Source organism: Phalangium opilio, unplaced genomic scaffold (genome assembly GCF_054372755.1).
Source record: "Phalangium opilio isolate 3A_F unplaced genomic scaffold, DU_Popi_V2 ptg000017l_1, whole genome shotgun sequence".
NCBI lineage: Eukaryota > Metazoa > Arthropoda > Arachnida > Opiliones > Phalangiidae > Phalangium > Phalangium opilio.
Window position 1 is genome coordinate 2,480,660 of NW_028324151.1, and position 27,640 is coordinate 2,508,299.

Genomic DNA, 27,640 nt, shown 5'->3' on the forward strand with positions numbered 1-27,640 from the left:
TCTAATTATAAGACCAGTCCGCACAGTCAGATATTCTGGAAATACCTCCGAATGATTTTAAACTTACAATTAGGTTCAGATTTTAAGACTAATTTGAAATAAGCCCCTCCGGCCAATCATGTAACACCCTGCCTTTTTATTAACAAAACTCTCTCGTGGTACGCTCCGTGTCGAATGAAATTTATCGCGAGATTTGATCATTTGATAAAAATTGCCCGCGACCTGAAAATCGTGGCGCGAGACAAGGCAGGGCGTTACCCGATCGGTGGGAGGGGCTTATTTCCAACTATCCCTAAAATATGTACCTAATTTGAGTTTTAAAATCATTCGGAGGTATTTCCGGAATGTTTGACTATGCAGACTGGTCTTATAATTAAAGGAAGAATCGATAAAAAATCACTTGAATTTCCACTTCACCCTCCCTTTAAGCAATTTTTCACCCAGGGACCGAGCAAAAAGGAACAGCAAATGTTGCTAAGAGGGAATAGTTTAACTCAATGCACTCCCAACAAGCATTGCGCCAGGGGGCCAGTACCCCCTCTGCCCTGACTATAACATACTCAATGGGCATCTCCCTATCTCTAGTAGAACCAGAGTTATTTGGGTGTAATGCTATTCCTATGGAGAGGTGTGTGTTTAAGAACATTTTTCTCAATTACTCGGCCCCTTTTTACTCGATCCCCAAGTTTTTAGTATGTATGGATGGATGGGGAACTCAATGCGCCCCGAACAATCTTTGCGTCCGGGGGCTAGTGCCCCCTCGCCCGCCTTTAATCCGGCCCTTAACTAGCTCGAGCTGTAAGTCTCTCAGTAGTATTAAGAGGTAAAGGTAGTGTCATACTTATGGAACGTATATCCGGGATATATCTTTGGTAATAATCACATACTTTAAAGGTCGAGGGGCTATTCACGGATGAAAATTGTCTTTGCAAACGCTTTTGGGCATGTCCTTGTTAGTAATTTATACGATGAAATAAGTATGCCTGGGCATAAGTCTATGTTGTAAACTAAAACTTTCTGTACGTGTATTACATGCAGCGCGTCGAGGGGCTATTCACTAATGAAAATTTTCGTTTTTTCATGATTTTCATTGATGCTACATTATGAGCCTATTCACGTCTTGTTCCCTATGCGATGATCAGGAAGGTAATCATACGCTATTCCGGGATTTAGGAGGACTTCTCATATTACATGGCGAGAGCAAGTTTCAAAGAAGTGCACTTTTTGTTCTTATATCTATATACTTTTGTTTATAACTTATAAATGTACTATAGAATAAATAAAATTAAATAATTATTCGTCGATTTAATGAATCTCATATTTTATTGCTTTTCTTTACATCAAAGTTACAGGCATATATATATGTGATTTTAAAAGGGATTTAGATTAAGGGTTACGTGTAATTATTTTAATACCTTTAAAGGTGGAGCGTCGAGGGGCTACTCACTAAAAAGTCATTAGCAATTTTGAAAGGGATTGGGAATATGGGTTATTTAATATTATTATTTTACTAGTTATGAACGGATAATTAACCATTGACACATTTGTCGCTAGGGGCGCTAAATACGTAGTTACGTATTTACTGACATCTAAAACCAGATAAAATTCTACTAGACTTTCGTGTTAGCAATATATAGTTCATAAATTATTATTTTCCTAGTTATGAACGGATAATTGAGCTTTCACACATTTGCCGCTAGGGGCGCTGTATACGTAGTTACGTATTTACTGACATCTAAAACATGATAAAATTGTGCTAGACAATTCGGATAAGCAATAGATAGTTCATAAATTGCCGCTAGGGGCGCTGTATACGTAGTTACGTATTTACTGACATCTCTAATGCATGAAGAAATTCGCCGCTAGGGGCGCTGTTTTTAATATTTTATAGGCCTAATGGTGTGTTCTCTTATTTGAATTACGCCCACGTGACACTTCGAAGCGCCCCCAACGACGGAATTTACTATAAAACTCGGACACCACTTGTCCTAATTTCTTTTCTCTCTGCGCCGGCGACCAGTCAACATCGTTCCTTGTTCAGCTCCTCGTAATCCTGACATTGGAAGTCAATATTGGATGGAAAGCCACGATGTTGGGACGTGATTCCAAGCTCGCCAACATTGGATGTCCGTTAGAACGTTGAAATCAACGCGAAAGGATAAGCCTAGTACGGCTTGTGTGTGTAAGTCTTTCAATAATCCAAAGCCATCCAGCTAGCATTTTATTATTTTATTTAATCCTAGAGTTTAAATTATTTAGGTAGAGTTAGTTGTTAGTTAATTATGTTTATTTATTGAAAATTAAGTACAAAATAAAGAAATTTCCAAACACGAGGTCAGTGAGACAAGGCTTAATTTAGAACATCTCAAGTCAAGTACTAGATCTTAAATTAGGGGAAATTGATTTTTTTAAATTAATGTAAATAATTAACCTCGACTTTTTGCAAATTAGGTCTCATTTAACGGCGCGAAACTATATTATCTAAAATGAGTCTAATGTATGATTTAACGGGGCGAGATTAGATTGTACTAAGCTAGACTAAACCTATAAAATATTTTTATCCGGCCCTGGGACTAATCTCCAAGCTTTTACTTACGCCGTCATTTTAATTGAAATTAAATTAACGAGGGTATTTTGAATTATTACGCGTAAATTATGGATTGAGATTCTTAACTTTCATTCATGGCGGTGTATACTTATTTTAGATAATGAACCACGAGGTTTTTAATTTAATAAATTAAATAGCTTAAATTAATTAGGGTTAGTAAATTACTATTAATTATTGCGAATTAAGTGCATTTTATAAATGACCCGGGAACGCGAAGTTAAGGCTTGTTATTCTTAATTTATTATGGGAATATTTTACTTAGTGTCTCTTATATTATTATCTAAGGTATGCTTTCCGTAAATTATTATTTTGTTAGGACCTTAAAGTAGCCCTTTACTTCTGGTTTGGAAATGGCTTAGTATTTAGTGCGATTCTTAAATTTTTCCGTTGGGAATATTTTAGTTCTTTTTTCTTAAATTATTTTAATCTAAGGTATTCTTTCCGTAAATTATTATTTTGCTAGGACCTTAAAGTAGCCCTTTAATTCCGATTTGGCAATGCCTTAATATTTAGTGGGGTTTTTAAACTTTATTTCTGAGAATATTTTGCGTAGTTTTTCTTCAATAATTTGCGGAAACATTACCATAGATTAAAATAGTTTTTGTTAGCCCCTTTAATTATTAGGCAATTGCTTAATAAGTTAATATTCAATATTAATACATCTTCCTTTTTAGACTCGAATGATGTTCTTGGATATTCTGTTGCTGGTCATTCAGAGACATTTTCTAGTAGATGATTTCAACCTTTGATAAACTCTGGAGTTCATCCGCTGTTAGAGACGCCCATTTTTGATGACATCTTTCCAACCTGATGTGGCCTTGCAACCATTCTCTACACTTACTGCCAAAGATGCGATGAACATCAGCGAATCTAGAAGAATTCAATTTTTATTAGAATTTAACTTAAAACAACTTAATTTCTTTTTATGCGTTCAAACTTCAATTTACGGCACACTTTAAATTATTTTTTGTTGAAAATTTTTGTAAACACCCGATTTTTTACTTCATGTTAAATAAATTTTGCCTTAAACCACTTTTTTTGTTTTCTTGGAAATTATTTATTATAAATTATAATTTGTAAAATATTCTCAGAAATAAAATTTAAAAACCCCACTAAATATTAAGGCATTGCCAAATCGGAATTAAAGGGCTACTTTAAGGTCCTAGCAAAATAATAATTTACGGAAAGAATACCTTAGATTAAAATAATTTAAGAAAAAAAAACTAAAATATTCCCAACGGAAAAATTTAAGAATCGCACTAAATACTAAGCCATTTCCAAACCAGAAGTAAAGGGCTACTTTAAGGTCCTAACAAAATAATAATTTACGGAAAGCATACCTTAGATAATAATATAAGAGAAACTAAGTAAAATATTCCCATAATAAATTAAGAATATCAAGCCTTAACTTCGCGTTCCCGTGTCATTAAATAATTAAAATTAAAATAATTAATTGTAAATTACAAACCCTAATTAATTTAAGCTATTTAATTTATTAAATTAAAAACCTCGTGGTTCATTATCTAAAATAAGTATACACCGCCATGAATGAAAGTTAAGAATCTCAATCCATAATTTACGCGTAATAATTCAAAATACCCTCGTAAATTTAATTTCAATTAAAATGACGGCGTAAGTAAAAGCTTGGAGATTAGTCCCAGGGCCGGATAAAAATATTTTATAGGTTTAGTCTAGCTTAGTACAATCTAATCTCGCCCCGTTAAATCATACATTAGACTCATTTTAGATAATATAGTTTCGCGCCGTTAAATGAGACCTAATTTGCAAAAAGTCGAGGTTAATTATTTAAATTAATTTAAAGAAAATTAATTTCCCCTAATTTAAGATCTAGTACTTGACTTTAGATGTTCTAAATTAAGCCTTGTCTCACTGACCTCGTGTTTGGAAAATTCTTCATTTTGTACTTAATTTTCAATAAATAAACATAATTAACTAACAACTAACTCTACCTAAATAATTTAAACTCTAGGATTAAATAAAATAATAAAATGCTAGCTGGATGGCTTTGGATTATTGAAAGACTTACACACACAAGCCGTACTAGGCTTATCCTTTCGCGTTGATTTCAACGTTCTAACGGACATCCAATGTTGGCGAGCTTGGAATCACGTCCCAACATCGTGGCTTTCCATCCAATATTGACTTCTAATGTCAGGATTACGAGGAGCTGAACAAGGAACGATGTTGACTGGTCGCCGGCGCAGAGAGGAAAGAAATTTGGACAAGTGGCGTCCGAGTTTTATAGTAAATTCCGTCGTTGGGGGCGCTTCGAAGTGTCACGTGGGCGTAATTCAAATAAGAGAACACACCATTAGGCCTATAAAATATTAAAAACAGCGCCCCTAGCGGCGAATTTCTTCATGCATTAGAGATGTCAGTAAATACGTAACTACGTATACAGCGCCCCTAGCGGCAATTTATGAACTATCTATTGCTTATCCGAATTGTCTAGCACAATTTTATCATGTTTTAGATGTCAGTAAATACGTAACTACGTATACAGCGCCCCTAGCGGCAAATGTGTGAAAGCTCAATTATCCGTTCATAACTAGGAAAATAATAATTTATGAACTATATATTGCTAACACGAAAGTCTTGTAGAATTTTATCTGGTTTTAGATGTCAGTAAATACGTAACTACGTATTTAGCGCCCCTAGCGACAAATGTGTCAATGGTTAATTATCCGTTCATAACTAGTAAAATAATAATATTAAATAACCCATATTCCCAATCCCTTTCAAAATTGCTAATGACTTTTTAGTGAGTAGCCCCTCGACGCTCCACCTTTAAGGGTATTAAAATAATTACACGTAACCCTTAATCTAAATCCCTTTTAAAATCACATATATATATGCCTGTAACTTTGATGTCAAGAAAAGCAATAAAATATGAGATTCATTAAATCGACGAATAATTATTTAATTTTATTTATTCTATAGTACATTTATAAGTTATAAACAAAAGTATATAGACATAAGAACAAAAAGTGCACTTCTTTGAAACTTGCTCTCGCCATGTAATATGAGAAGTCCTCCTAAATCCCGGAATAGCGTATGATTACCTTCCTGATCATCGCATAGGGAACAAGACGTGAATAGGCTCATAATGTAGCATCAATGAAAAAACGAAAATTTTCATTAGTGAATAGCCTCTCGACGTGCTGCCTTTAATGATTACACACATGTAACGCTCAATTAATACACGTGCAGCAAGTTTTAGTTTACAACATAGACAAAAAAAGCATAAAAACCATAAACAGCATGAAAACACAATAAAACAGCATAAAACACAATTAAACAGCATTAAAACACAATAAAGCAGCTTAAAAACAGAATAAAATAACATAAAAAGTTAAGATCACAAGAAAATACTATACAACAGTGCAAAAAACACATTAAAACAACATAAAACACAATAAAACAGCATAAAACACAAAAAAAGATTAAAAGCATAATAAAACAGCTTAAAAACACAATGAAATAACATAAAAAGTTAAAATCACAAGAAAATACTATACAACAGTGTAAAAACACAATAAAACAACATAAAACACAATAAAAGCAGCTTAAAAACACAAAAAAAGATTAAAAACACAATAAAACAGCTTAAAAACACAAAAAAATTAAAAACACAATAAAACAGCTTAAAAACACAATAAAACAGTTTAAAAACACAATAAAACAGTTTAAAAACACAATAAAACAGCTTAAAAACACAATAAAACAGCGGAAAACACAATAAAACAGCGGAAAACACAATAAAACAGCATAAAAACACAATAAAACAGCATATTTATTACTCCCATCATTAGATTACAAAAAAAAATACTTCTTTGCTGGTCCTCTTCACAACATTTTACTAAGTTCATGTTCGTACTCTTAATTATAACTTTAAGGACACTTAGAAAGAAATACAACGAAGAAATGATAGCCCAATTTATCTTCTACACAATGATACTAAATAGTTGTGACTCCGTCAATTGTTAAGTAATTCCTGGGGCATTTTCTCGAGGGTGGTTACACTGTTCCAGCAGTAGAGGTGTGTCAGCCTGTCTGCCTGCCAGCTTCGATTTTATTAACCTTGTAAAACTAGCTAGCTTTCACTCTCACCTTAAGAAAGTATCAAACTATCAAAGTAGGGCAATCGAGTTGAAACGAAACTGGGTCTGGGATAGGTAGGCAAAGAAGTTTATGACCTCTTTTAAAACACCCGAGTCCAAGAAAGTTTACTCGGTTTTCTGTGGCGGTAAAGTGGCGTGGCGGTAAAGTGGCGAACCGGTTTTATAATCCTTCCGAGCTTGATTCTAAGAAGTTGTAATAAGTGTGTAATAAAAATGAAATTAGAAAACAAATGTTGTTGCTATAAACAACTACATTTCATTTTCTAAGAAATTTGTGAAATGTTTGGGAAACTTTTACGCGGTAGTTGAGTGAGAGAATCGATTAAAATAATTGATTTGCTGTTTTACTCTCCCTTTAAAGGGTACATAAGGAATTAATATCATCACGCGTTGAATTGTTCCGTTTTATATACCCTTTACTAGTGTCTAGTCATATCGTAAAGGTTATAAATTGTTCTTTTTTTTTATTTAATTTTGTTTTTTGTAAAAACCCGCCTCTTGAATTAGAAAAAAAAAAAATAAAATAAAATCCACACAATTGTTTATGTCCCTCCCCCGGTTTACCCCTTCTTTACCGACATCCGTGTCTAGGGTTCTTTTCTCAAAAAACCGGATTACGTCACTTGAACAGGTAACCAACCAGATTTTTCTTTTTTTCTTCTATAACCTTGCGGCTTTCAGAGCCAAGCCGACTAGATGCTGAAAGTTTAAAACTTGTTAATCGAGTGAAAGTGAAATAAGATTTAGCAGACTCGTTTTCAAAGAAGAATTCGCAAACGCATTTCGCTCGCGTTTAAAATATCATCCGGGATAATCGAAAACTTGACTATTTAGTCAATTTCAGGGATTACTCGCAGCTCGCTATCGTTTTGGAATCAGTATGAGTTTGTGGACAACGTTTATTACACTTTGCGTGTTTTCAATTGGTGAGTTACGATGTTTTTTTGGTATGGTGGTCAACAGGTGCAAAATAATCTTGGATCCTAGAGCGGGTCTTTAGCTGATTAAATTAGGGTTAGTTTTTAGAGAATAGAAGACTGTAAACTATTAAGGAAAATTGTTATTAATTTAATTCCAAGAAATGTACGAAGTGAAATGTAGTTTAAATTAGATGTACAGGCAATGTTCTTTGTAAACGCAGCGGGAGATTTGAGAAGTTGCTTATATAAATTACAAACTCTGTAGGCATAACAGTTACAGTAATATTTGCCTAAATTATTTCATTCATTTTATTCTATAATAAATTATAATGTTAAGGGTTTTTTTTTTTAAATTCAATTTGTGTAAGATATTATTCGGGCCTTGCCCATTTTAAGATATTAGAAAAAAAAATAATTAGTATATTATATGATGGCGGTAATGTGTTTTCGAAGGGTATATTTCGCCACACTGTCTCGTAAGTGGGCCAAGTTTGCTTCTACTTAAGTCAATCTGGAAAGTTACCGGCGCAGCGGGTACCTCCCCCCCCCCACAAATACACTCCCTTCTTATTGCGATATTAACTATTTATTTATGATTATAATTAATTTAAAAATATTATACTTTGGTTATTTTTTTATCAAAGTGATTAGCATAAGTAATATTCTGTTATCTAATATGGAAGAAGTGCGAATGTTTTAGCATTGTCGTGCTATACTAAATTGTTATTTTATTATTTACGCTAATATTGAACTCTAAACCATTGGTTTTCGATCTAGGTTTTGGTTTGGTTTTGGGATGCGAAAAGAAAGTTGATGACAAAACCAGATATTGTCGAAAACTTCACGATTATCATTTGCAGTTCATTCTTCAAAGCAGTCATACCGATAAACAGAACAGAGTTTGTTGGTGGGTCTTAACTCAAAGTTAAGTTTCAATTAGTGACGTCACTTAAACAGAGTTGCCATTTTCAGCGCCGGTTTCGAGCTAATTGATTGCATATTGGAATCGGGCAGTGATACGAATTGCACCGAAGTTTCCCAGGATCTCGCAGCCCCGGAGAAAGTCTTTCACAATGAAACTTACTGTATGACCTATGCCAGATCCAACTGCAGTAAGTTTAACTGGGTCTTACGCCGATTTCCACAGGCTAACACGTCACCATGGAGATCTAACTCGCTTTTCGTTTACAGAAGACATAGTGTGTAACGTTGAGGAATTCGAAAGACTGTCCGAAAAGTGTTACGATACTTACAATGCTAATGTTATTCACGTCTTAGAGGATCCGGAAATCAACAATAAGAGTGCCGTCCTTTGTTGGTAAGTGAACTATGTCCTTTTGACCCTCCGATGGAGTTTATTAATTTCGAAATGATTTGTTTTAGCGAGTTGAGCATTCGTGGACGATGCGTTCTACACGCCGCGGCCGAAACTGATTGCGAAGGACGTCCTGTTGATTTTAGACAACCCCCTGGACTTACCAGAGCTTACGGTGACTGTGATTTCTTGACGCAAGTACCCTGTTCCGCACCAAGACATCTCTCTATTTACCTAGCTTTTTTGCTACCAATCGTGGCTTTAATACAACGCAATAAGTTTTAATATCTATCGTTCTTCACTAATCTATTGATTTTAACTTAATCTTATAATTATTTTTTTGTATGTATTTGAGAAAGAAGTTGTTATTAAACGTTTTTTAGAAGTCCATGCTAGTGTTTTTAATAAGCCTACCGCAAAGGGAATATTTCTACTACCTAATTCTGTTTAAAGTTTTGAATTCCTTCTTTGCTAGAGACCAGTAAGACTTCGAAATGTATTTAGACGAAAGTATAATTTGTAATTTTTTTCGCGCTGTTAAATGGTTAGAAACCTTAAATTTTTCCTGGTTCGATTGTTTTCTGGTAAAGTTAGTAAGTAGGTTTTCAAACTAAGTACAATGGCTCCGGCCAGAACGAGTACCGCTCCGCAAATGGAGGAAACGTCAATTCCATCGCGGAAAAGTATCAATTGACCCAAAAATGCTACCAAAATGGTAGCGATCAACCTAGATATCATCGTAACTGCCGCTGTCTCGTAACGCAGAGCTCTAATAGCGAGCAAAGTAATTGGTATGGAACATCCAAGTTGAACAAATAACAACCAAGATTCTCCTAATGTTGGTATTCTCAATATTCCCAAAGATAGACCGATAACGAGGGTTCCAATGGCAGAGATGGTAGTTGAATGAAAAGTAACGACTGTCTCGTGGTAAACTTTCATTTTGGTGGCCAGCATCATTTGCTGAAAGGTTGCGCACAGCACGGACGTTAAGGCACTGCACAAACCCATGATACGATTCCAGTCCTCGTACCCCTTGAATATAGAGTAGGGTTTAACCACCAAGACTAGTCCCGCGAGGGTCAGGACCAGAGTTGCAACCAGTCCAAAGCTGCATTTGTCTGAAATTAGCCGTTAGTGTTAGCGTTAACCCTTTAGTACCCCTCCATAAGTAAGGTTCTTTCACGCGAAGTAAAATTAAAGCTTTTACCTTTTATGCAACAACGAGCGAAGATGGCAACGAGGACCGGCGCCGTGAAGGCGATGACAATCGCGTCTGATAATGGAAGCCTTTGAATGGAGTCTATCCTAGCCACATTACCAACACCCACAGCCACGGCGTACAAGATTGAGAAAGCCATATTCTTTTGACCTTTATAAACGTCCTTTTTTGTCAAGGTTATGAATGGTAGTAGAAGTACACTGTTCCCATAGTTCCTGAACAGTAGAATTTGACCTGATAAAGAATTTCCAACGCAGTACGTCACTTTCTGTTGATAGGCGGTGGTTTATAACACTTACTGGAGTGTAGTGGAATGAATTTAGTCACCAATCCCGAGAATGCCATAAGCGCACCGGCAGCACAACTTAAAAGAATGCCCTTGTAACTTGTTAGACAATTTAATCTGGTATTAGGATTTAATGTTAAAACTTTAGGTTTATGGTCAATAGTTAATTCAACGCGAGCTTCAATTTCTTCGCACTTTTCCATGGTTTCCGGCGTAAAGGATAGAATTACCGTTTTGTTGTTGATAATTTAATATTTGAGAGTTCCACATGTTCATATTTCGCAGGCTGCCTTCGATGGCGCGTATGTGTAAGGGTATATATACATATGCCGTAAAACCGAAACCTTTACTCTTTTACTATAGTGATATACCCTATATTTATAACTCAAGGTGATGTTTTGCAGTTATTCTGATCAGTTAACCTATAGTCAAACCCCCTGTAATTCAGCGGGAAAGACCCCAAAATTGTCACTTTCGATGTAGAGTAGGTCAAAAATGTAGTTTTAGATTGAGAAAAGCATATTTTTGAACTTTTCATCGTTGAAAATGACATTTTTTGGACATTTTTCCTTATAAAATGACATTTTTTGGACCTTTCTCCTTTGAAAACTACATTTTTTGGACCTTTCTCCTTTGAAAACTACATTTTTTGGACCTTTCTCATTTTAAAACTACATTTTTTGGACCTTTCTCATTTTAAAACTACATTTTTGGACCTTTCTGCTTTGAAAACTACATTTTTTGGACCTTTCTCCTTTGAAAACTACATTTTTTGGACCTTTCTGCTTTGAAAACTACATTTTTTGGACCTTTCTCCTTTGAAAACTACATTTTTTGGACCTTTCTCCTTTGAAAACTACATTTTTTGGACCTTTCTCCTATGAAAAGGACATTTTTTGGACCTTTTTTAGCCACATCGTTTGATTTCCTTCGAAATTGGCATTTTTTGAACCTTCCTCCTTTGAAAATGACCTTTTTTGGCCTTAACAGGAAAACAACAACGTCGTTAATATGCACATATCATCACCTTATAAATAAATTAAGCTGTCGTGTGAATTAGGCTTGTCAAACGCATCTGAAACCATTATGAATAAGAATTACCCTTCGAGGCACTCACTAGTTGTTTACAAAGCGTGATAATCAATACTATAGAGAGATACACTTAGTACAAGTTTAGAATACTATTTTTCGTAAAATTATAAGGGTAAAGGACCCATCTTTGAGCGTCTCTTTGTAGATAATTTGTTTTAAATTGAATTAAGCATTTAACTCCTAGGAAACACGAACGGAGCGCTTGTAATTTGAAAGTAATGTATCGATTACTCGTTCGTATTGTTCCGATATTTGAAATGTTAAGCTGTTTGGTATTGGAAAAGAAATCAAAGTTTAATCGAAGTGAATTAACTTTATGAAAAAACGCAACGATCGTTACTTCGTGATTTAAACAAATATCGAATTGTATTTAAGGTCATTGTGCCGGCTTGGTTCAGCCGGATATTTCTATTGATAAATTGGCTTTTTCAATGGTAGTTTTTGGAGTTAAACCAAGCCGCTCAGAGTGTATTGTTACTGAGCATTTGTTGACGTCAAAAGAGTAAATTTATTTGTTTTTGTTATAGCTCTGTTTACGAGGAAACCTCTATAGGTTTTATTTAGTCAACGGGAAATCTAGGCGCTCTCAGAACTGTGAATATAAACTTAGAAGAATATAAATAATTAATTCCAGAATATTTTAATTATATATAGTGATGAGCAACTATTCGGGTATTTTAAGGATTGCAGTTGCCGAGGTTAGTGATAAAAGCAAGTGCAACATAAATATTTCGTTTCTTAAATACTCTATTATAGTCCAATGTTGTCTTCTCAATTAGTACAAAGAGTGACAAGACACTTTGAAATTAATTAAATGTAGTTGAACTTAATGAGAATTTAAGAAACGATCGGAACATTTGTTGCAACGCGTCTTATACCTTTTTGATCATGGTTCTTATTCACAGTGGAAACCATGGACAATAGTAGATGATGACCAAGATGGGAACCCACTGGTTTCGGGAATCATGAATAATGTAATGAACTACGTAATAGAATCGATGAATATCAGGTTGGTTGGGTATTAAGTTTAAATTGGTTTGGTTCGGAGTGGGGGCAAAGTTCAAATAATTCACTGTTCGTTCGTTTGATAGTTTTCGATTGGTTCAACCGTCGCCGAAATCATGGAGTAAACGCTTGGACAACGGATCATGGACTGGAATCATCGGGTCGTTAGTCAAAGAGGTAAGTTGAGACTTTTGAGAGTGACGCGGTTACAGTCATAGTGATCGTTGTTACGAAGGAAGCGGACATTGCCTTCGGACCACTGGTCATTAACGAGGAACGGTTTCAAGCTATAGATTTCAGTTCAGTTCTATATTCGGAGAGCTTGCAAATTTTGAGTTCCTCCACCGCTAAAGAAGATTTCACGGACTTCGGAAATATTTTTGGAGATTGGACTCATTGGGTATATCAATTAGGTTAATTGTCTAAACTAATTTTCTTCAATAAATTAAATATTTTTTTTTCCAGAAATGGATGATTTGTTTACTAGTATCTTATATAATTATGGTCATTTTTGGCTGTTTTTCTAATATACTTATACATGGACACACGAACTACAGTTATCTTTTGGCGATGCACTCCTTCTACTTCTTTCGACCTCTTGTTTCGCAATGTAACGATTTTGGTTTGAACTTTAATCAACCACTGCTTGATTAGCCCTTTAATTTAAAGTTTATAAACTATTAATATATAATTCAGCAATACCAGCAAAGATAAGACTCACGAGTCGCCGGATTGTCGTTGGCATCTGGTGGATGGCGGCCTTCCTAGTAATCATACCAGGATTCTTCAGCTTTACAGTTTCCAAGCTAAGTATTTCTCGCAACATGAGAATGGACTCATTACGAGACATTCTAAACTACGCCGACGTTGTTAAACCTTACATGATGGGTGGTGGTCTGGTGGAACGCCTCTTTCGAGTCAGTAACTTAATATTGGAATCAGATAATTAGGCTTAGGGTTTAAAGCGGAATATTTTGTTTCAATCAGCAGGACTCCCAACTCAGTCGAAAACGTCGTTTGTGGTTGATTTCTGGCAAAAAGAAGTCCTACGAACAGCTGTTATCCGATCGGATGTTAACCAAAGTTTCTCAGGAAAATGCTGTCCTCTTAGAGTTCGGAGTGAATCTTCAAGGCGTGGCGTCGAATTATAGTTACAAGACGAAGATGTGTCATTTTTATCAAGGAAGACGTACCGGGATTATTCTCAATTTAGCCTTGGGTGTAAGGAAATCACTTGATCCGGAATGCAAAGACAAAATATCTAAAAGGTATCGTTTCTGTTAGAATCTGGTTAATGAAAGGCAAAAACTACTTGACCCCTATAGACCCTATTTCTACGTAAAAAAGGGGTAGGTCACTTCCAGGACTGAGTTATTTGACTTGTGTCGTCTTACTTTTTCCTATACAGCATCATGACGCTTGCGGAAACGTCCCTGATCAACGCTTGGGTTCAGAACGTTTCTCCATACACTAAATTTTGCGAAAATGGCGTTAGCGAAGATCGTGAAGCGGAGCCATTATCAATGGCACATCATCGCAACTTTTTTGCTTCGTGGATTTGTGGTTCCGTTATTATGTCATCGACCTGTTTTATTATAGAAATGATTAGGAACCGAAGGTTAAAATCAAAATCGAAATATCAAAAACGGAAATTAAGATTATCTGCTATAATATAATTCGGTTGAAATGTATTTACAACCGGATCTATTTTCTTCTTTCCGCTAGAAATTAATGGATGGGAACTATGAATCTGCAAAGACCATAGAGTTTATATTAAAACACATGTATCAATAATGCATAGCCTTTAAAATCTAAACAAATTTATTTAAAAACTTATTTATAACATTCATTATAAACAATATATTGAAGGAAAAAATCGACATAAAACTATGTGGATAAGACTGTGGAATGTATTATATTAGTTGAAATGTTCTAAAAAACTGGTTGCTACATTGCGTGGTCAGTTATAAATACTCAAAATAGTATTTCTTCAATTTGTTATGCACAATGAAATAGACCTATTCATTGTCGATCCTTAACTTTAGCTTAACGATTTCTCTGTTGTTTGAAGAGTCAACATCACAGAGTGGAGTTAGAGTAGAATTTTGATCCAAATCACTAATAGCTCTACACAGAAAAAGTAAAGATTTCAATACTTTTAAATGGCGCACTTACTACTGCTTTGTAACTTACATTTTGTCTTTGTTGGAATTCAACCAATCACTGAGCAACCTGGGATCAATTTCGATCGTAGCTGTTTTTGATCCTAAGATTGGACAAAAAAATTTAATTAACTCCCCTTTCCCTAATTAACGCAGGCGGCAATAATAAACACCTATTTCGAAGTAAAAAACTATAAAGTAAAGTAAAATCCCCATATTTTTGTACCTTATACTTCTAAGGCGGTGTGTTAATAATTAACTAACTTCTGATATGATAAAAACAAAACTTACTAAAGAAATAACTGGCGATGATACCAATCATCATTGTTATGACGAATCCAATAGGACCTTGCCACATAAATGAAACGGTAAACAATGGAAATATATCACTGTAATGATATAAACATAATTAAGTGTTAACAATAACCTTTGACCTGGATTTATCAATTTGACATACTTTTCTGGCAGATCTGTTCCCGCTACGTTTGTGTAATTTGAATTCATAACAAAAGGCAGAGATAATTCCGTGGCGTTTTGTTGATAAGTGGTTTCGTTTATCGTGAAGTTTTGTAAAAATCTTTCAGTTGGACAGTTGTCGTTGGTCAAGGGTAGAGTTCTAATCAGTTTAGGTTGTAAAGTACTTCCAACGCTCAGCCACAAGTTGAATGAAAGGCCAATTATCAAACCCAATAGAACGCCCTGTTCAAAACAGTAGCAATTTTCAATTATTTCGCGGCAATGGTAACCTTGACCTCCATTGAACCTTCCCTATATTAACTAAATTCTAAAAATCTAACGGTCTTGGCTGTAAATAAGCCTAAATAATATGGTTAAATGTTAATCGAAACACCTTTTCATCAAGGGTGGTGGCACTTTGGACCTAGACAATATGTCAAATTATTGAATATATATTAAAATTTTAATTTTCTATTTTACAAATCGTGATTTTTGTATAGAATAAAAAGCTGACCTTCAATAATCAATATTATTTCCTGATACTTAACCTTGCCAAATAATAATTTTTGAAAACAAATCACGCGACTTTAAATCAATCTTTACAAAACTAATAAAAAACTTAATATTGAAAACTTATCATTAGAAATTTAGAATTTTGCTTACCTTTTTATTTGCCATTCGACTAAAAATACCTAGAAATATGACAGCTAAAAGGGGTCCACCCGTGGCACCGGTTATTTGGATACCAGCTTTAATGACACCGCCCAAAAATGGAACCATGAATGCCACAATTATACAGACGAAACCGTACACACACGCTAGAGAGAGAAAAAGAAAGAAAATGCGTATTTATTTTCCCACCTTTGACGTGTAAAATACTATAATCAATACGATAAGGGTGGGCCTTAGTTAAATCAATGGCAAATATAAATAACTGAAGTGTTGACTAATCAACACCTCAATCTTTTTAATTTCTCTCCTATGAGAACAGTTCCACTTCTGAGGCATTCGAGCCTTTGAATACCGTTGATTCTTTTGGTCATGATAGATTTAGTCATTAATACATACAGCTACTAGGATTAATTGTGTAACCATGTTCTCAACGTATCAAAGCTGATGTTATGGGAGGAGCTAGCTAGACTAATCATCAGGTATGACGAATTTTACTTCGCGAATAATGATCTATCTCGCTGCCCCTTGCACCTGGCGTACGCCGAGGAACTCTCTTTGCTACCAACCTGTGGAGTGACACGTGACGGATGGTAAGTTCTGAAGCCCGGCCCACAAAACCCGTGTATAAAGTAACATGGGGGCGCAATGATTCCTCTGAACTGTATGCATTCCTTACATAGGCATACTTACTGAGCGCTTTGCAGAGAAGTAGACTACGATCGTCACTCAAAATCTTTCCTTTTTTCTTTAGGGCCGGTTTAACAAAATCTTCCATGGTCAAGGTTGAGAAGGAGTTAATGTAAGAGGAAAAAGTACTTAAAGATCCACTAAAAATTCCGGCCAAGGCCAATCCTTTCAAACCGGGTTGTTCTAAAATTTGGGCCATTCCATAGATTAGAATCTAAAATTGAAATAAAAACCAAAATTTAAACGAAAAGAAAAAACTGCTCAGTAGTTGAAGAAATGCACCACGAGTGGAGCCTAGCCCCCTTTATCTTTAATGTCTCAACCAATCAGAGGTTTTTAAACAATAACGTAACCAGACTAACGCGTCTGCCACCGGAAGATCGACATTGCTAAGTGTTACTATCTACAAATTCTCACCCAAAAGGGATAAATTTAGCACTAATGTCAACTAATTATAAAGGTTATTTAATTTAACCTTACAGATACGCCAAAAAAAACTTCACTAAGCAAGTTGACTATGTCACGAAATAGTCCTAAGTGACCACATACCTGGTCCTGTGACTTGACCCCCGTGATATGAGGATGAAGAAATGGGTCGCAATCTGAGACGTTGGCGTAGACAACAATTCCAGTCCATATGATAATGGCTACCAAAGCGAAAATAAAAATACCACCGAGAAAAGTGGCGCACTGAGCTTCCCGTAGACCACGGACGCTCAATATTCGTTGTCCTGCTGCTTGACCGCCACTCATGGCGTTCATGTAAACAATTAGGGCACCCAGAGTCAAGGACCAAATGGAATACCGCGTATGAGCGTCTTCAACCAGCCTAAAATGAAACATTTAGGGTAGGGGTTTCTACAGGCAACTGGTAAAATACTTACGTCAAATGAAAAATTCGTTGTCCCTGAACTGACGTTTCCCACACTTTTCCAAAACCCCCAACTTTGAGGCTTCCCAAAACAATGATTAAAATGTTACAAAGCATCATGAATGCGGCTTGGATTACATCAGTCCAAATAACAGCACGTATGCCACCCTAGAGTAGAAATCAAGTATTTAGGCTAAGTTTTCTCAAGTACGCAATCAGGTAAACGTAGAAGTGTTATATGTAAGTAGGTGTCACGATGGCGCAAGCGTTGTAATTAAGCTTTGTACCAGCCCACATTACTAAGTGGCATTCGAACAATGGGAGAGTTAATGATCAATGAGATAATTTAATATGGGAATTCCCGGTGTTGTTTCAATTGTTTTTCGTACAAATGTACTAACCGAAACGCAATAACAAACGCAAATCAAGCCGGCAACAGAGATGGAGATCCATTGAGGTACATCAGTCAATGTTGATATGCATATTGCGGGAACGTACAGAGCAACGGCGCTAAAAACAATCTGGTTTGGAATAACAGGGAATTAAATGAATTATTTTAATAATTAATGATTATTAAAGGCCTTTTCAGACGATACAACTCTTTATGAGTCAACTTGAGTTGAGTAAACTAGTTGGGTCGTGTGAGTGAACAGAAGTTGGGCAAGTTGAATCACCAATTTAAAATTGATCACCGAAAAACTCAACTCTTGACCCATTTAGTTCAGTCAAAAGTTGCTTCGTCTGAAAAGGTATTTAGTTACCTTGGCAAAGATGTAAACGGATGAAAATAAAAGTCTCATGTTGCGGTCATAACGTCTTTCTAAGTACTATATAAGCAGAAACACGTTGTTAATTATATCTTCATTAGTTTCTAATTGATTTTGCAAAATCGTGACCAACCTCGTATATACTTATGTATTTCATTCGACGATAAATGGGAACGACCAAAATTCCCGAAATGATCAAACCTAAACATCCTCCAATCGCGAAGAAGATGTATTGGACTCCGTGCAAATAAACCTGAAATTTGAATTTAGAAGAGATCTTTTAACGAATTTTGTTATGTGAGAACTTTTGGGTCTGAAATGGGTACTTCAAACAGTGGATAATTTACAGTGGAACTAAAAAATTTTACTTCAGATAAAATTTTTTATCATTGACATTGAAATTTAGAACCAGTTTCTGAGGAAACTTCAACATTCTAATGACAAGTCAAAGTCAAATAATCTCGAAATAGGAATTTTTTAAAAATAACTTAAATGGAAGAAATGTTGGGAGTTAATTTTGAGTTAATTCCAATCGACAACTTTTAACTTTGCAACGTTCAAAATTCTTCGGGGATAATAGGTCTTCTAAATAACGCGGCTATCATTTTTAAGAACTGGTTTTTAAGAAAAAAATGTATTTTAATTAATTTTCTGGATTGAATTCAACAGAAACTAAAGATAATTCGGTATTTTTGCAGACCTGGGAAATTTATTTGAATAAATTTTCAAATTTATTTTTAAAAATAAAATCTATCTTGATACATTACTAAACTATAAGATTTATGGGTCTTCGTAGAATTAGTATTTTGGCTACTTATGTTCAACTCCGTCCCAACACGAAAAGTAATTTCTAGACTTATCTAAGTAGGAAATATCCATCAACGTATCTCCTGGCATAGTTACAAAGTTTCAATTGAAAATATTTAATAAAACCAAATGTGGATCCACCTTTGATAAAACGAAAATAAGAAAATCTTCCAGTAAATTACGCCTAAGTGTCATAAACTGCACTTATAAAACACGTAATTAAAACAATTTTCTCTTAGATAATGAACCATTTTTAAGCTTAAATTAGTAAAATCATAAGGGAAGATGGATTGCAAAATCGCGTGTAGCCAATTCTCGCTTCCGTCGTTCTCGAACTAGCTCGAATTGTAAATCTCCAGAATTACGATTTACGAAGAATAGGTAAACAATAAAGATACCATAACAGCTGACTAGGGCTTCTAATTTTAACGATACATTTATAAATAAAGCATTAAATATATAAATCTACTTACTTCACCAACGACTCCAACCATCAAACTACCGGACACCGTGGTCACTGCCAAAGAAAAGGCCACTGGAACTACACCCATCTTGTAATTTCCCATGACGTATCTGGCCACATTGTTATTATCACCTTTGGTATTACTACTTCGACAACCGTAATAAATGCCCACAGTCCAGGACAAAGCCAACATGGACAAAATTGCCAAAAAATCAACCACTCCGAGATAATTCATGGCAGGCGACTAAAGACTCGATTCCTAGGAGTGAACGTCGTCGTCTGAGCGGTTTTACTAACTTCTGACTGAAGTCAAACTGACACAAGGCAGAAGTAAAATTCTGTCAGTCGCGAAACACACGATTTATGTCGTTGCTAGTCTTGGATTAATAAACTACACCTAACTAAAGGACGGCGAAGGTTTCTTTGCTTTTTACTCCAAAGATTTCTGCAGGCGACCTCGCGTGTATTTAAAAATCAGTTTCCTTTTAGAATCCCCACCCTCAAAAATTAAAGATCTAAGACCACTAGGGTTATTTTAAAAACGGGGGGGGGGGGGGAACGGATTGATTTAACTACTAACTTGTCGCGTTTAATTACGAATTAACTATGAAATCAAATCCGTTTAGGGGAATAAAAAAAATTGTTTTTTATACGGAGAACTTTCAATTTTTTTTGGCCAACTAGGCATAGACTTTCTTATGGTTTTTTTTCTATTATGTTCTTGCTTGGGAGAGCAGCGAATATTCATACATAAAAGGGGACTAAATTTTAAGTGTTATTCGCGATTTAATCTAATTAAGTTTCTGAGATTATCGCAATAATTTCTAGATGATTATTATTTATTAAATGTAAAAGAGGTTTTTTAATAACGTTATGATGGATGATACGAATTGTATTGTATTCTGTGACAATTATATAGTGCAATAAACCGTGGGAGGTTTTCCAATTTAGTAAATTAAGACCATTTTATTTTACATTAAAAATGATTTAAATATTCACACAAGTTCATGTCTGCACACAAGAGTGTAGTCTGCAATTCTCGCTTGTCGTTCTAGAACTAGCTCGAGCTGTAAGTCTCTAGCATATAGTGCCATACTTATGGAAGGAACATATCACTTATAAACTTATGATAATAATAAAAATAACCAAGCGTTAATATTTCGACACTATTCTAATTTAGCCATTTAACCTTTAAAGTCAAATCTTTTTTTTTCTTCTTCATACAAAATATAGTCGTAATTACGCACAGAATTAGAAAAGTAGCGGTTTTAAATTAAATTATTTTCAATCGAAAACAAATAAAGTAACACATACTCGCCTTCAACCGCGTTTGACAAACACTACTTTCTTTAATACGGCGTTTAACATTCTGTAATAATCCGCATACCCTTTGGCTATATTGCCAAGCGTCCTTGGAAGAAAACAAACGTCGGAATGAAAAGCGTCATGGTCATGGTCACGTATTGTAACAAAATGTAAAGCCACCGCAGCGTGTAGGCTTTAGAATTAGGAAGGGTCAATTATCAAGTTACACACTTTCGACAACACGACGCGATTATGTACGCAATTAACAATTTCAACTCAACTAATTTGCGTAATCAAAGGACTTTGGGCTCGAAAACGGCTTTCCAAGGTGCTTGTTATTACCTCGTTAAAACTGTTATTCAAACGATAATGTTCTTCACACGTAACAATTACACTAACGATCAACAGAGAGATTAGGCCTAACTAGTTGCTCTCAGATTTCAAGTACTTACTTAGTTGTTTACTTGACAAGAAGTAAAGAGACAGTTCAATTCTAACAAAATTTCGCCAAAAAAAACCAATTTTTTTAATTGAATTAAAATCATCGATCTGCCGGTAAGCAATTATAGAAAATTCATTAACAATTAAAACTATTCGCGGGTGTTGTCACGTGACACGCAATTATCGATTTATACGTTTAAAATGCAATTAAATTATTTAATTATAATGTCACCGTCTCATTCGCATTTGAAAGTAAGTTGACATCGGCCATTTTGCGATCTAACCTGTTTAGAAAATAATAATTTAAAAGCTTTAGAAAATTATATAAAAAATGTTAATACTTCTAATATTAAGTGACTGACGGTGCAAACCGCGCCTTATCAAAAAATTCTTACTAATACTTCAATCATTTTTAAGTCATAAAATTGTATTATTAAATGTGAATTTTTTTTTGCTTTCTTTTTTTCTTTCATAATTTTTTTACTAAGGCGATTTGATTTAAAAGGTAGACCTTGAAAAATATTAAATTGTAATAATATTTTTTTCTTTTAAAGTCAAGGTGCTAAAAACCGTTTTTGGAAATATATATCCAGAGTAAATTCACTTTCATACCCTTAATAACGTAGTATGAGCGTCATACTTATGGAACTTACTTATAAGCTTATGATAGAGTTAATTCTTAACTACAAACGATTCGAGTAGTAGTAGTAGTATTTTCTGTATAAACATAACATAATGAAACGAAAAATAGTTGGTATATTTTAAAAGGCATAAACGAGGGTAATAAACTATGTATTTATGACGTAGGTGATGACGTTTAAATAGCTTAACTTTCTAGTACTTAAGATTAATTTCCCTATCAAACTAGTTTATGCGTTAATTCAAATTGTGTGGGTCTAAATTATTGCCCCCCCCCCCTCTACCCTAAACTATAAACATTCCATACCGACACTTATGAAAGAAATTAATTATAAGTTATTAATAAAGCAATTAATAAACACTTACTCGCTGTTACCAGAATTATTAACTAAAGTGCTCAATAGTCTCGGATCAATTTTGCGTTTTTTATCTTCAGTCGAACCTGTTTGGGTAAATTTATTTCTTATCTCATTTAGAAAAATTTAGAAAAATTCAATTTAAATTAATTTAAATTAAAAATTGAAAACTCGCCTAATAAAATACTGGTTACCAGTCCCAAGGTGAATGTTATGAGGAAACCAATCGGTCCTTGCCAAAAGAATGATAGCCGATAGATAGGGAAAACGTAACTGGAATAACTAATTGCATTATTATGCTAATTAGGTATTAAACTAAGTGAATGATAAGCTTCGAGGATGGTACGCGAATCAGTTTGAATTTAAATATCTATGCAAGAGCTACGCCGTATCGTCTGTACGTATAGTTATGTCATAAACACAAACTGCGATATAATGTGTCGTAAAGGATGTTATATATATTGAAGGGACAGGATACAATATGTGAGTGTGACCGCTTTGAGTTCTTATCTCGATTTGGGTGGGTAGTTTAGAAAGTTCGCGACGCTTGGGTTCATAAGATGTGTTCCATAAGTTTGTCACTGGTTACTGAGAGCTTGTCATCAAGTGAGTGAGGTAGGTCATAAATTCTCGAAAAGCATTACGAAGTATTGGAAGTGTCATACTTATGGAACATATCTTATAAACTTATGGTTCATGGTATAGTTCGGAGATTGGATTCAAGTAGAGAATCAATTTGAAATAACAGAACTGTAACAGTTACCTTTCTAAGCTTAAATCATTAGCAAATTCTACCATAGAATCGATGGTACTGTTTTCGTATAGCGATGATGTTTTGTATTCAGATGTCACATTCTTGACAGCGCAATCATAATCGTACAAAGGCAATGTAGTGTAAGGTCTCTTGTGCATCAAGGAACCCACGCTGAGCCAGAAACAAAAGATCAAACCGGAGATCAAGGCAATCAAAACGCCCTGTTGATTACAAGAATTTGCAACGGGTGCGCGTTGACATTGAAATTGTTTGTTTTATTACCCTGGCGTTCGCCTTCCGACAAAAGATACCCAAGAAAATTACACCCAATAAGGGACCACCAGTTGCTCCGGTAATTTGCATACCAGCTTGAATGATGCCACCCAAAAAGGGAACCGCAAAAGCCATTAAAATACTCATGATACCAAATACGCAAGCTACAAAACAAAATATCATATAGTGCGATGTATTCTTTCCGTGGGATAAATAATTTCGATTGGGAAAACATTGAAACTCACTGAAAAATTTACAAAGTAAAACGTTATTCTTGTCGGACAAGGATCGATGTTGATCCTTTAATACTGGTTTAACAAAATCCTCAACAGTGAGGGTGGCGAATGAATTGATGTAGGATGAAAATGTGCTCAATGATCCACTGAAGATCCCCGCTAATGCCAACCCTTTCAGACCAGGTTTATCCAAGATAGCCGCCACTCCGTACATCAGTATTTGATCTGATGTTCGGATCTTCGTCTCCTCTGGACGCAAGAAAGGGTCACAAGTCCAGAAATTTGCGTAGATGACCAGCGCCGTCATGACAGTCATGGACAGGAAGCAACATACCAAGACAGCACCGGTTAATGTCGCTCTGTTGGTAAATTATTTAGCTTCAAAACAAAGTAATTTTTAATTCACTACAACTGACTTTTGAGCTTCTCGCAAACTGCGTACGCTAAGTACTCTTTGAACAGTGGCTTGTCCCGCGCACATGGCGTTTAGAAAAATTACGGCAGAACCAATCAACAGTGACCAGATGGAGTATCTCGTGTTCGCCGTCTCAATGTAGCTGTTTTATTGATTATTATTATAAATTAAAAAATTAAATTGCTAAATTCGGATTTATTTTTTTCTCTTACGTTATATGTCCTATACGACCACTCTGTACGCAAGCATCGATGACCTTTTGAACTCCACCAACTCTAATGACCCCGAATATAATTAGCAACAAGTTACAAGTGACCATGAAGAAACTTTGAATTACATCCGTCCAAATAACGCCTTTAATTCCACCCTTTACCGAAGTGAGAAAGAAAAAGACAACCAAAAGAAATTATACAGGAAAAGAATAAATCCGTTAAATTGTATCTAATTGGCTAAAGTTTGTTATTCTCAAGATATATTTCCTGATTTTTAGACGATTTATCACAGATACACTATATTAGGTCTACCCCATGCACTGGTTAATCAACAGAACTTGTTTATATTGAGTAATTATTAGAAAGTTTAAGAAACTTTAATTTTACGAGTTTAAATTTAGCAAGTACTCGTACGTCTTACCCTAACTTCTCTGGTGTTAATTAGGCCTAGCTAATTTGAATACGGCCATACTTGATAGACTTTATAGGTCTGAGCGCGCTACACGTTTTAGTAAGAGCTTTTCGGCTAATTAAATTCATTATAAATAGGACTTACTGAAACGCAGTAGCAAATGCAAATTGTTCCAGAAAATGCTACGGAAATCCATTGAGGTACGTCTGTTAACGTTGATATGCATAGGGCGGGAACGTACAAAGCCACGGAACTAAACACCATCTAAAGAGGTCATTATCACTCGCGTCTAGTTGAAAAACTGATCAACACGGACAGAATAAATCAAACTAATTTACTTTGGCAATTATGTAAATGGCGGAGAAACATAATCGAACGGCGCGATTGTATCGACGCTCCAGATACTACATGCGCGAGTAAATAATTTAAATTGTAATATTGAAATTAATCTTGAGATATTATAAACAAACCTCGTAAATACTAATGTATTTCAGTTGACGATATACAGGGATCACCAGGAATGCCGAGATTACCAAACCAATTGTCGAGCCGACGGTAAAAAATATGTATTGACCTGGAAAATCAAAATACTCGATTTGTTTGCAGAAAATTTATTTGCCTTGACGACATTGATCAAATAAATATCAATTGATTCTCCTCAAAATTGTTTTATTTGGTAAATGGTTATTAAATAGTTTATTAACTAACCTCCATAAAGATATACCTGAAGAAACATCGCCATTCGCATATTTTAAAGAAAAAAATAGTAATTTAAGGAAAATTTACATAAGACCAGTTGAACCACCAAAAAAAACAAGCTCGTTTACCCCAATGAAGAAATGTCGGCTTATCTTATTAAACTAATGGTAAGCAAAAAAACCTTTACTTTTAACGATAAATAGAATCTCAAATTTAAAGAATTTTTTTGTCTAGATTTTAGAAAATGTACGGCTTTGAGAATTAGGAACTTGCTTTTGGAGGCAAGTAAGATTGAAATAACTTTGCAAATACCGACCTCTCCAACGGCACCAACTATTGAATTTCCAGATAAGGTGGTAGCCGATATCGAAAAGGCAACTGGCAATACTCCCATTTTGTAATTCCCCAAGGCGTATCGGGTCATCAATTCGCCTTCGTTTTCGCCGCCATCTTGTACTTTATTTTGTTTAAGTCTACCTTTGCAAGCGTAGTAAATTCCGACACTCCAGGATAACATTAGCATGCTCAAAATGGACAAGTAATCAGGCCATTCTAATTGCGAACTCATCTTGTATTTCGATTCCTGTAACGAGAATTACACCGAATGTGTGTGGGGTGCAACAAGCTGAACCAAAAACACGCGTCTCAAAATTATAACTTTCTCATCTCGTTCTCAAGCGAAAATCTCATTTGCAACAAACCTTTCTTTAAAAATTTAGATTCTTTTTTGGAAATTATCTTACTTGAACTACTTAACAATTAAATAAAATATTACTATCGTACAACGTGCAACTAGTTTAAAAACCAAACCATTGTGCTAGAACTTAATGTGCAGCAATTACACAGTTGGTCGTGAAAGACCACATAAGTCATTAACTATACAAAGATAATTTATTCGTTTGGTAACCTACCTGGTCTTTGGCAGAAGTAGACGGAGTATTCACTAATTAAGTACACTAGCTTATTTAAATAGTTAGCGAGACCACAACCGGGAATCTACTTTGTAAAATAATATTTGAAACTGTTCTTAATTTTTTTCACGCAGTTTAGCAATTGTGAGCAACTACCTAGCACCTGTTAGTCATCGATAAAAAGTGAAAACAGAAACGAGAAAATGAACAGTTCTGACGCGAAGGATAGAGCGATACGTTTAAATTTACCTTTGTTGCTTAAAAAGAAGTTGACACTAAATAACTTACGTCAAACTTTAGAATTATTAAGACTTAGGTACTTTATTTGACAAAAAAAATAAATCCGTTACTAATTCATCATTTTCTACGAAAAAAAGTTCTACGAAAAGTTATCATTATTTTTTTGCCTCCTAGTTCAAAGTTGTTTTTCAGCGGAATAGAGCCGCCGCGTACGTTCACGAAACGTACGTGTGATCTAGCATAACAATTAATTTTTTTTCATTCACGTGTACATCTCGAAACATAAAACACACGTTTACATGACAGAGCAAAACTTAATCAAAGAAGAGCCAGATCCAACGAAATAAATTCTAGGCAAACTGAAAACCGAGCATTGAACTAAAACAATGAAAGATTATACTTTCTAATTCCCACTTTATAAGTTTATAAGATATGTACCATAAGTATTACATTATATATACTTCGTAAAGCTATAGTCTTACAGCTCGAGCTAGTTCGAGAACGACAAGCGAGAATTGAAGTCCTACACTCGGTGGTTAATTTTGCAGCACTTCCATCTAGGTCCTATTTAGGCTGCATTACTAAGCCCCCTTTGACAGCACCTCCCCAGGCGTCCCTCGCTTTACCTCGAATCTATGACCTACCTCATTCACTTCATGACATGATCCAGTTTGTAACCAGTGACAAACTTATGGCCAACATATCTTATTAACTTATGGATGATGTAGAACCTTTAAAAATTTTGACAGAGGGTCAACCCGATCATGGGCAGCATGTTGCCCTATTGTTAATTCTATACTCAGTTTGACTAGAATTTCGCCCAGAATTTATAATTTTTGTTGAAACTCTGCCTTTAAAAAATATAAATCTCAGATTCCGGGTGGGCGTGTCTACGGTTTATTTTATATTACGTTCACACGCATCGCGTCTTTTCAACACGTATTCCATCGTTACCCGCTTGTGAAGATTAAAACCTATACTTTCAGTCTAAAACAATTAACTGAAATGCAGTCTAATACAACTAAATTAACATTAAAAACTATATTCTAATTGACAATTTACGCCTTTTACTATCGTTTAATTAAGAATTTAACTTTCTAAATATTTAAAACGTTAAGAAGAAAAAACTTACCATTGTTTTCGATATAAATTTCCGTGTTTATGATAAATCTCTCAAACTATCAAATACATATTAAAATAATTAACGTGGTAAAGGGAAGTCTCGTAGGATGTCCGTTCTCTTTAAACGTCCGATCGGCAATTAAAATAATA

General features: G+C 34.9%; 4 protein-coding genes and 2 long non-coding RNA genes across 7 annotated transcripts; 3 read left to right on the forward strand and 3 right to left on the reverse strand.

The window, feature by feature from the left end:
* Window positions 1-1,849: 1,849 nt before the first annotated feature.
* Window positions 1,850-3,641, forward strand: LOC149702430 (uncharacterized). The gene is made up of 2 exons (XR_016381735.1): window positions 1,850-2,182; window positions 3,283-3,641. It is a non-coding gene; the product is annotated as an uncharacterized LOC149702430 (long non-coding RNA).
* LOC149702431 (uncharacterized) lies at window positions 2,209-4,872 on the reverse strand. Its single transcript, XR_016381736.1, has 2 exons — window positions 4,656-4,872; window positions 2,209-3,478 (listed from the first exon to the last, which is right to left on the reverse strand). It is a non-coding gene; the product is annotated as an uncharacterized LOC149702431 (long non-coding RNA).
* A 2,571-nt stretch (window positions 4,873-7,443) lies between these two features.
* LOC149702432 (uncharacterized) lies at window positions 7,444-9,373 on the forward strand. Its single transcript, XM_089865780.1, has 5 exons — window positions 7,444-7,676; window positions 8,448-8,577; window positions 8,643-8,782; window positions 8,862-8,988; window positions 9,054-9,373. Exons 1-5 carry the CDS (start codon window positions 7,631-7,633, stop codon window positions 9,268-9,270), a joined length of 660 nt encoding a protein of 219 aa, XP_089721906.1. The 5' UTR covers window positions 7,444-7,630; the 3' UTR covers window positions 9,271-9,373.
* A 2,868-nt stretch (window positions 9,374-12,241) lies between these two features.
* On the forward strand, window positions 12,242-14,266 carry LOC149702433 (glutamate receptor 2-like). Its single transcript, XM_089867118.1, has 7 exons — window positions 12,242-12,283; window positions 12,491-12,603; window positions 12,677-12,767; window positions 12,826-13,003; window positions 13,287-13,507; window positions 13,578-13,858; window positions 13,999-14,266. Exons 1-7 carry the CDS (start codon window positions 12,242-12,244, stop codon window positions 14,264-14,266), a joined length of 1,194 nt encoding a protein of 397 aa, XP_089723244.1.
* A 127-nt stretch (window positions 14,267-14,393) lies between these two features.
* LOC149702434 (sodium-dependent multivitamin transporter-like) lies at window positions 14,394-20,313 on the reverse strand. The gene is made up of 12 exons (XM_089865781.1): window positions 19,486-20,313; window positions 18,339-18,458; window positions 18,200-18,265; window positions 17,840-17,959; window positions 17,452-17,606; window positions 17,117-17,396; window positions 16,571-16,781; window positions 15,872-16,026; window positions 15,210-15,451; window positions 15,044-15,141; window positions 14,784-14,856; window positions 14,394-14,717 (listed from the first exon to the last, which is right to left on the reverse strand). The coding sequence occupies exons 1-12, from the start codon at window positions 19,708-19,710 to the stop codon at window positions 14,609-14,611; spliced, it is 1,854 nt and encodes a 617-aa protein (XP_089721907.1). The 5' UTR covers window positions 19,711-20,313; the 3' UTR covers window positions 14,394-14,608.
* A 110-nt stretch (window positions 20,314-20,423) lies between these two features.
* LOC149702435 (sodium-coupled monocarboxylate transporter 1-like) lies at window positions 20,424-27,627 on the reverse strand. 2 transcript variants are annotated; one of them, XM_089866249.1, is made up of 14 exons: window positions 27,501-27,627; window positions 25,534-25,800; window positions 25,227-25,242; window positions 24,989-25,092; window positions 24,857-24,922; window positions 24,663-24,782; window positions 24,107-24,261; window positions 23,896-24,036; window positions 23,489-23,838; window positions 23,253-23,407; window positions 22,980-23,191; window positions 22,392-22,489; window positions 22,227-22,302; window positions 20,424-21,505 (listed from the first exon to the last, which is right to left on the reverse strand). In XM_089866249.1, exons 1-14 carry the CDS (start codon window positions 27,501-27,503, stop codon window positions 21,442-21,444), a joined length of 1,827 nt encoding a protein of 608 aa, XP_089722375.1. In that variant the 5' UTR covers window positions 27,504-27,627; the 3' UTR covers window positions 20,424-21,441. The 2 variants fall into 2 exon arrangements, with proteins under 2 accessions (XP_089722375.1, XP_089722374.1); XM_089866248.1 differs by having other exon boundaries at window positions 22,392-22,498.
* Window positions 27,628-27,640: the final 13 nt, after the last annotated feature.